Consider the following 9,600-nt stretch of genomic DNA (forward strand, 5'->3'; position numbering starts at 1 on the left):
TTCAAATTGCCCGCTTGTTAATAAATTTTAATGCTGTTTTATGACACCAAAAGGAAGGAAAACGAATTATCAATGCAAAAGTGTTTACTAATAATGTTTAAAATATTTAAAGTTTTGTTGTTTTTTTTTTTTTGTTCTTATTTGTTGATATGTTTAATAAGATTATTATTTATCAATTGGTATTGTAGTGTATTATGTAGTGTAGTGTATTATTATATATTTTATTTTGATGAAAATGAATAAATTATACAAAATTCATAGAATTTTGGCTTTGACTTTCAATTTGAAGTGGGGATATCATTCATACAAATTTAGGTTGAAAAGTATTTGCAACGATGTTAATTTTGAATTTGACTCGCATCGAAAATTGTTTGACAAATTATTGAGTAGCGATTCATTTCAATTTGAGGATAACACTTGAGATATTATTGCTAATGTGTTGAATTTCACTGTTGAGGGTAATGTCTGTTTTTTGTTGAGAACGCGATTTTCTCAATAATTTCTCAACTTGAATATTACCCTAATCCTTTGAAAAAATGTTTGAAAAATTGTTGAAATTTAGCATTTTTCAAACGTTTGTGTTTATTGGGATTAGATCTTGAACCGGCCTAAACCTGTGCGTATAGGGCTTTCAAATCACAAAATGTAGAGTACCATACCCTACTAATAGGATATTAAACTTTAATCAAAAAAGTACGAAATGATAAACTTTCCCATCCCTAAGCAGTGTTGCCAGTTTTAGCCGTTTGTTCACGCTTGTGGGGATTTATGGCGGTAATTTATCAAGATGCAAATATATATAGCTGAAGACAATTATGCTTTTATAAAATCCTTTCAAAACTCGGATGGAAAGGTTCAATATTATTGATTGTGGAATAGTTTGTCTTTTGAATTTCATGGATTCAAAAAAGTAGCAATGTAAAAATACGTGTTTGCGCAGCAGAAACCGAAAATAGTACACTTTTACAAATTTGGAACAGTTTCGTACCTACGTAAATTCCTAAAAAAGTTTGAAGGTTTTTGGGAAAAACTCGAGAACACTTTGTGGGTTTTTCGGAATATTTAGGGGGATAGTTTAGAAAATACTTGGCAACACTGATCCTAATTCATTTATTCTTGGTTCACATTTGTTATTGTTATTTAATATTTTAAAAAAAATTGTAAGTGGAGATTATATCACAATGTTTCGGAGGTTTCCCTTGGCACTTGTTGAACACATTCGATGCAATTCATCTATTTCATCCCGTGGCTTATCTTCTCTTGCATCTGACAAGCACGAAAAATGGGATTTATATGCCGGCGTGCTTGTAGAACGATTGCCAGTGGTCTCCAAAGAATTGAATAAAATTGAAAAGGAATTCCAACAGTATTTGTGGAAAGTTGAGTTTGAAAAGTCGCTCAAATCCAATAGTGAACTTCAACACGAACGTGACTTGAAACAGGCTGAACTTTTGAAGAAAGGCCAGGTGGATTTGGACGAATCGGCTTCCAAACAAACTATTCAGGACTTAAAGGATGCTTACACAGAGGAACTGAATCAATTCCAAACAGCGCCACGTACAACACCAGATGATAAAAACAAAAATATGCTATCCACTAACCGTTGTTTGGAAGATACTCTGTATCTCTTGGTGGAACAAAATGTTGGCTCAAAAAATCATTTCCTTTTGCCCCAAGGACCTCGTCTAGATGGGGAGACAATGCGACAGACCGCTGAACGTGTAGTACGTGAAAAATGTGGCGACAAGATGGAAGTACAATTTTACGGAAATGCTCCATGTGGATTCTACAAATACAAGTATCCATTATCGGCCCGTGACAAGGCTGTTGGTGCAAAAGTTTTCTTTTTTAGAGCCTCCCTTAAAAATGGCAATGTGGACAAGAGTGTGAGCAAGAACTTTGCTTGGATGGAGGAAGAAAACCTTACTAGTAAATTGAATAATGTGAAATATGTAGAGAGTTTGCAAAAGTTTTTGTTTTAAATAAAAAATTAAATTGTTAACATATTATATTCTTAGTAAGCCTTGATTATGATGTAGCGAAAGTGGTGAAGCGAATATTTATTTCAATTACTGTGGTCACCAACACAAGATCTCCATCGGTCCATTGCTATTCTGACGGTTTTATCGCACGTCAGGTGTCGATCTAACAATATGCGACGGTCTTTTGAAACCACACTTGATATAATATAGATATCGGTTTGCAAATTTTCACGGATTTTTGATATTCGGACCATAAACAATATGGCCCACAATATATAACAAGAACCAAATTAAAGTCGTGAGGGCAGTGATGACTCAAAACCAGCATGTTATCCCGGTTATATATTTTGAACAATTTTAAGACGTAATATGTTAGTTGGAGCTATCTATTCATAAGTTTTTGCACTTCTAATTCAATTTAAATCATTGTTCCATCCGACTTTTGATTAGCGTTTCTAGACCGTTTGATGAACGAAAACGGTCACATTGGACGAAAAAGAATGCGCCGTGTCGTTTATGCTCCGTGCCACAATTGCTTCCACGCACATCTCAATTTTGATTTCTTACCTGTTCACAGATCTAAAAAGAATTTTAGTTTTCATTGAAATTTTCGGTATTAAGTTCACATTATGACGCGAAAATATCATTTTTGGGCCTATTTTTCGTTAATACATAATTTTAATATTTCATTTAATTTATTACACAGGGGAACAGTGGTTCTGTTGATTAAGAACTGATTATCGTTTTTATGGTTATTTGAGATTTTTCGAGATATACTGTTATGTTCAAAATTAAGGCACTTCCGCTACATATATTGGAATAACTTGAAAACGGTTCACATAATTAAATATAAAAAAATCCGATACTCCCAAACAATATTCTCTTTAAGCCATGCTTACATAAAATCCTGCTAGCTTAAACAAGGACCACTCAAATACTCATTGAACATTTCAACCATAATATTCTGGAGCGCTCGTTTGCAATTACCAGACTGTGGAACTCCTTACCTCAAAACATAAAGCAATTATCGAATAGTGTTCATGTTTTCAAAAAAAAAGTTAATATCCCATTTTTCTCACGAAGCTTAGCAGTTTAGTCATTGACAATCTCTGTCTCACACTTATTCATTATTTTTTTAGAAATGTGCATTGAGGATTTTTCTAGATTTTTAAGTTTTTTTTATAGTTTTAGAATTTTTCGTGTTAGTGCCTTAGCAATTTTTGATGTATGTAATTTATATTTTAAATCTCATTATTGCTCTACTTTATATATCTATCAACATATGGCCCATGGGGGCTCAGTTAGATTAAATAAAATATAACAATAATACAAATTTATTCTGCTACATTTTTATACCTTCCACCATAGGATGGGGGTACATTAACTTTCCGTTTGTAACACATCGAAATATTGCTCTAAGACTTCATAAAGTATATATATATACTCTGGGTCGTGGTGAAATTCTGAGTCGATCCGTCACGCTAACTTCCGAACGAAACAAGATATCGACTTGAAACTTGGCACAAGTAGTTGTTATTGATGTCGGTCTGATGGTTTTGCAAATGGGCCATATTGGACCACTTACGTATAGCCCCCATATAAACCATATAAATCCGATTCGGTTAAAACTTGGTACGTGGTGTTAGTATATGGTCTCTAACAACCATGCAAAAATTGGTCCATATCGGTCCATAATTATATATAGCCCCCATACAAAACCCATCCCAGATTTGACCACCGGAGCCCTTGGAGGAGCAAAATTCATCCGATCCGGTTGATTTTTTGGTACGTGATGGACGTATATAGTCTCTAATAACCATGCAAAAATTGGTCCATATCGGTCCATAATTATATATAGCCCTCATATAAACCGATCCCCAGATTTGGCTTGCGGAGCCTCTAAGAGAAGCAAATTTCATCTGACCCGGCTGAAATTTGGTACATGGTGTTAGCATATGATCCCCAACAACCATGCAAAAATTGGTCCATAACACTAGGCAACAAATAACAAACTTTTCTCTGTGAATTGTTTCTAGCATATTTTTTCTTATTGATTATGACCTACTAAACACGAAAATGATTTTTAAAAAAATTTCTGTCGATTGGTTTTCGAGACACAATTTTTTTTTTAATTTTTGGAGGTACACTTCCAATTTTGAGCATATATTTCGTTTTCTTTAACCTTTTTGATCTTAATACTACTCAAATTAAAGAAAATTGAGCCGTCTACAACTCATTCTCAGAAAATTTTCAAATCGGGTAAGTAGTTTGGATGTTGGCGGCTTAAAAAGGGTAAAAAACGGCGTTTTTTTAGTAAAAATGTGGCAGAAAAACCCATATAAAGATTCATATAAAATATAAAAAAAATTGCTAACAGCAATTTTGGGTTTTTTACGTATAGCTGAAATTTTTACAAAGAAAATAAGCCCTTACTTAACAAAATCGAACAACAAAAATTATAATTTTTTTGGTAAAAGACCGAAAAGACCAAATCAACGCATCAACGCTGTTTTCCACATGGCATAAAATGTACAGTTATATTTTTGTTTCTACTCATTTGGTTTTTTTGGGCGTTGATTTGGCCTTTTCGGTCTTTTACCAAAATTATAACTCCGCTATTTGTTGTTCGATTAAGTAACGGCTTATTTTCTTTGTAAAAATTTCAGCTATAGGTAAAAAACCAAAATTGCTGTTAGCAATTTTTTTATATTTTATATGAATCTTTATATGGTTTTTTTCTGCCACATTTTTACTAAAAAAAACGCCGTTTTTAACCTTTTTAAGCCGCCAACACCCAAACTACTTACCCGATTTGAAAATTTTCTGAGAATGAGTTGTAGACGGCTCAATTTTCTTTAATTTGAGTAGTATTAAGATCAAAAAGGTTAAAGAAAAAGAAAGATATGCTCAAACTTGGAAGTGTACCTCCAAAAATTAAAAAAAAAAATTGTATCTCGAAAACCAATCGACAGAAAATTTTTTAAAAATCATTTTCGTGTTTAGTAGGTCATAATCAATAAGAAAAAATAGGCTAGAAACAATTCACAAAATGGCTGTTGGCAGTGTAATTATATATAGCCCCCATATAAACCGGTCCCCAGATTTGACCTCCGCAGCCTTTTGGAGAAGCAAAATTCATCCTATCCGGTTGAAATGTGGTACGTGATATTAGTATATGGTCTTTAACCACCATGCCAAATTTGGTCCATATCGGTTCATAATAATATATAGCTCCCATATAAACCGATCCCCATATTTGGGTTTGCAGCCTCTTGGAGGAGCAAATCTTATCCGATTCAGTTGAAGTACGTGATATTAGTATATGGTCTTTAACCACCATGCCAAATTTGGTCCATATCGGTTCATAATAATATATAGCTCCCATATAAACCGATCCCCATATTTGGTTTTGCAGCCTCTTGGAGGAGCAAATCTTATCCGATTCAGTTGAAGTTTGGTACATTGTGCTAGTATATGGCCGTTAATAACCATATAGATATATATAGCCCTCAGATAAACCGATCTCCAATCACACAAAACTTGGTCCATATCGTTTCATAATTGTATATAGCCCCCATATACGGGACTTTAATGATTATAAGTCATAAAAAAAGAAGTTGAGAAGAAAAAACTCTTTAAATTGTACAAACGATATCTTATTTATTAACTAACTTCAAACTAATTTAAGTTCAGACCCAAAGCATATTTAAAGATTGTAGCAGAATATATATTATTTTATACTTATTACTTATTGAATTATTATATTTTTGCATTATTAATTATTATACTATTAATGATATTATTAATTACAATAAATTTTGCCTGTTTTATTATATTAATGAACATTAATTCATTCATTTAGTTGATAACTACCTTGAAATTATAATTCTTTTCATATTGATTTACATACTACATTTCGAACCACCCTAATGTTGTTATAATTGGTCCAAAAAATTATTAATTTTTAAATTTGGTTGATTTTTGTCAAATCGGCAATTTTTTAAAAATTTTCTATAGAAACAAAATTTTGACAAAATTTTCTATAGAAACAAAATTTTGACAAAATTTTCTATAGAAACAAAATTTTGACAAAATTTTCTGTAGAAATAAAATTTGGACAAAAATATATAAAAATAAAATTTTGCGAAAAAAAAGTTAAAAAAATTGTATAGATACAAAATTATTCAAAAATTTTGTGCAGGAAGAAAATTTTGTAAAAGTTTTATAGAAATAACATGTGATGTAAATATATCCGTCCGATATTTATAAAATAACATTAATTTATAAGACTTGATGACAATTATTGACAAAAAAAAAATAATTTGTAGGCTTATTTAAAATTTTATAATTTTTTAATACTGTGATATTTATGACCTCGAGCTTGAAAAATCATTAATTTATTATTATAACATAAAATGGTCGAAGAAAATCAAAGAAAATAAGAAATAAAATTTTAATAAAATTTTCTATAAATTTTTACAAAAAAATTTAACAAAATATTCTATAGAAATAAAATGTTAACAACATTTTCTGTAGAAATAGAATTTTAACAAAATTTTTCTATAAAAAAATTTACAAAATTTTCTATAGGAATAAAATTTTAACAAAATTTTCTATAAAAACAAAATTTTCTATAGAAACATAATTTTGATAAAAATATATACAGAAATAAAATTTTGACAAAATTTTCTATAGAAATAAGATTTTGACAAAATTCTCTACAGAAATAAAATTTTGACAAAATTTTCTATAGAAATAAAATTTTGATAAAATTTTCTATAGAAGATTTATAAAGTTTTCTATCGAAGTAAAATTTTGGAAAAATTTAACTATTAAATGATATTAATTTAATTTGGAAAATGGTCCGCTTGTACGAATTTTGGTCCAATTTCGGAAAAATGTTGGTACAAAATAAAAATTCATTGTGGCAACGCTGATCACCCATCAACATAGCCACTCAACTACCCAATAAACACAGGATCCCAATAAACACAAACGTTTGAAAAATGCTAAATTTCAACAATTTTTCAAACATTTTTTCAAAGGATTAGGGTAATATTCAAGTTGAGAAATTGTTGAGAAAATCGCGTTCTCAACAAAAAACAGACATTACCCTCAACAGTGAAATTCAACACATTAGCAATAATATCTCAAGTGTTGTCCTCAAATTGAAATGCATCGCTACTCAATAATTTGTCAAACAATTTTCGATGCGAGTCAAATTCAAAATTAACATCGTTGCAAATACTTTTCAACCTAAATTTGTATGAATGATATCCCCACTTCAAATTGAAAGTCAAAGCCAAAATTCTATGAATTTTGTATAATTTATTCATTTTCATCAAAATAAAATATGTAATAATACACTACACTACATAATACACTACAATACCAATTGATAAATAATAATCTTATTAAACATATCAACAAATAAGAACACAAAAACAACAAACAACAAAACTTTAAATATCTTAAACATTATTAGTAAACACATAAAACAGCATTAAAATTTATTAACGTCCAATTTGGAATTAGGAACGTACTGGACCGCGTGTTAGAATTGATTTCCAGCAGAAGCAATTCACAAAATATCCATTTTAAACTGATAATAGCATATGAATTAAACTGACGATGTGATGCACATTTTCATCCAGAAGTTGTTGATTTCAACAATTTGTTGCTTTTAACAATATTAATTGGTTGCACTTGTAATGTTTCTGGAAACTTTTTCTTGTCGATAAGCCACTCATTTTTCATTGGTCAGCTTCTTATTGTTTGCAAGAATGTAGCATCCAAAGATTTTAGTTTTCTGCAAAGAGATTTAAATTTAGTGACTTCTCTAAAGTGTTGATTTAATTTTTCATATTGATGTACCAATTATTATAAACTATTTGAAGCAGTTCCAGTTAATTGTCCACCATTTTTTCATTGGTCAGCTTTTTAATGTTTTTAAGAACGTAGAATCCATAATTTTAGTTTTCTGCAAAGAGATATACATTTAGTGACTTCCTTAAAGTTTTATTTCATTTTTTATTTTTTTGGTTATTGGTCTAAAATTTTCCATTTTTTTTATTAATCTCTTGCAATTGACCACGATGTATTGAAGATGAGCTATTTCAAGTCAAGTTGAATTTATGTTGAAAATTATATTTACCCTCAAACTGAAAAGTTGTTGCATTTGAAAAACGCTTATCCTGTGTTTATTGGGAAGAGATAAACAGTCATACATACATACATGTAACATAAGGACAATACCCTGCCAACATTTTTTGAATTTGGGGGCGCTTCTGAGAATCCCCACTACGTCGAAAACAGTCGTATACAATATCCAAAACTCCTCGGAAAAGCGCCGTCACTATTGAGAAATTGTACCACGCCAAGTTACTACAAAAAAGTATCGCATGAGTGCAATTATTGGTTGCCCTTCTGGATACATTTAGAAGAACGCCCATAAGAGCCCCTTCAAACAATCAGAGAAAGTGCATTTTAAGATAGTTGTAAAAGAATCATTGTGGTCAAGTAAAACACGATTGTTTAGATGTTTATTAATTTTATTAAACATTTATAAATTCTCGTAAATATAACATTTATACGACTATCACATCACATTTAACATATTTTTATGCATTAATAAAAGATTGATGTTGAGCTACAAGTTGCAAGTTACATCCCTGCCAACATTTTTTGAATTTGGGGACTCTTTTGAGAATCCCCACTACGTCGAAAACAATCATATACGACATCAAAAACTCGTCGGAAAAGCGTCGTCACTATTGAGAAGTTGTACCACGCCAAGTTACTACAAAAATGTTTCGCATGAGTGCAATTATTAGGTGCCTTTATAGATCAATTTAGAACGACGCCAATAAGGGACCCTCCAAACAATCAGAAAAAGTGCATTTTAAGATAGTTGTAAAAGAATCATTGTGGTCGAGTAAAACACGTTTGTTTAGATATTTATTAATTTGATTAAACATTTACAAATTCTTAAAAATATAACATTTATACCACTATCACATTACATTTAACATAATTTTTGGCATTAATGATGATGTTGAGTTACAAGTAGCGAGTTACATGTTGCTGCGTCTATCAACCAGGGGTTTTATTCCATGGAGGCAGCGTGTCTGTAAAATATCTGAAAAACAATCACTTTATTCCATTTGGAAAATCACCAAATTGTTCACCAATATACCTTTCACATTTTTAAGCGTATAATCTATGTTTTCAGAACTTTATTTTCGTTTTTATTTAATTAAAATATAACAAGCTGGTTGCGCTTGGCGTTTCACAAAAAAAAATGGCTTTTTTAACAGTAGGGATGGCAAATTACTTGCATGTACTTTTTGATGTACCTTTTCATGATGGTTGAAGTGACATTTACGAGTCTGTGGCAACGATGAGGTTGAAATGGAACTTTGAAATGCTGGCAGGGATGTTGTAGCGTCTATCAACCAGTGCTTTTATTCCCAATGGAGGCTGCGTGTCTGGAAAAATATTTGAACAACTATCACTTTATTCCACTTGGAAAGTCAAAAATTGTTCACCAATATACCTTTCACAATTTTAAGCGAAATAACTATGTTTTCAGCACTTCATTATCGTTTTTATTTAAATA

The 9,600-nt window shown here is 30.8% G+C and overlaps 1 protein-coding gene and 2 long non-coding RNA genes across 3 annotated transcripts; 1 reads left to right on the plus strand and 2 right to left on the minus strand.

The window, feature by feature from the left end:
- Nucleotides 1-1,088: 1,088 nt before the first annotated feature.
- mRpL46 (mitochondrial ribosomal protein L46) lies at nucleotides 1,089-2,009 on the plus strand. Its single transcript, XM_075303737.1, has one exon. It carries the CDS (start codon nucleotides 1,182-1,184, stop codon nucleotides 1,980-1,982), a length of 801 nt encoding a protein of 266 aa, XP_075159852.1. The 5' UTR covers nucleotides 1,089-1,181; the 3' UTR covers nucleotides 1,983-2,009.
- A 5,281-nt stretch (nucleotides 2,010-7,290) lies between these two features.
- On the minus strand, nucleotides 7,291-8,193 carry LOC142236221 (uncharacterized). Its single transcript, XR_012721943.1, has 3 exons — nucleotides 8,137-8,193; nucleotides 7,857-7,962; nucleotides 7,291-7,791 (listed from the first exon to the last, which is right to left on the minus strand). It is a non-coding gene; the product is annotated as an uncharacterized LOC142236221 (long non-coding RNA).
- Nucleotides 8,194-8,922: 729 nt separating this feature from the next.
- Nucleotides 8,923-9,434, minus strand: LOC142236649 (uncharacterized). Its single transcript, XR_012722138.1, has 2 exons — nucleotides 9,178-9,434; nucleotides 8,923-9,120 (listed from the first exon to the last, which is right to left on the minus strand). It is a non-coding gene; the product is annotated as an uncharacterized LOC142236649 (long non-coding RNA).
- Nucleotides 9,435-9,600: the final 166 nt, after the last annotated feature.

The sequence above is a fragment of the Haematobia irritans genome, chromosome 4, assembly GCF_050003625.1.
Source record: "Haematobia irritans isolate KBUSLIRL chromosome 4, ASM5000362v1, whole genome shotgun sequence".
NCBI lineage: Eukaryota > Metazoa > Arthropoda > Insecta > Diptera > Muscidae > Haematobia > Haematobia irritans.

Bases quoted from the DNA above. Each gene is read 5' to 3' on its own strand.
- mRpL46 (XM_075303737.1), top strand. From the start codon at position 1,182: ATGTTTCGGAGGTTTCCCTTGGCACTTGTTGAACACATTCGATGCAAT.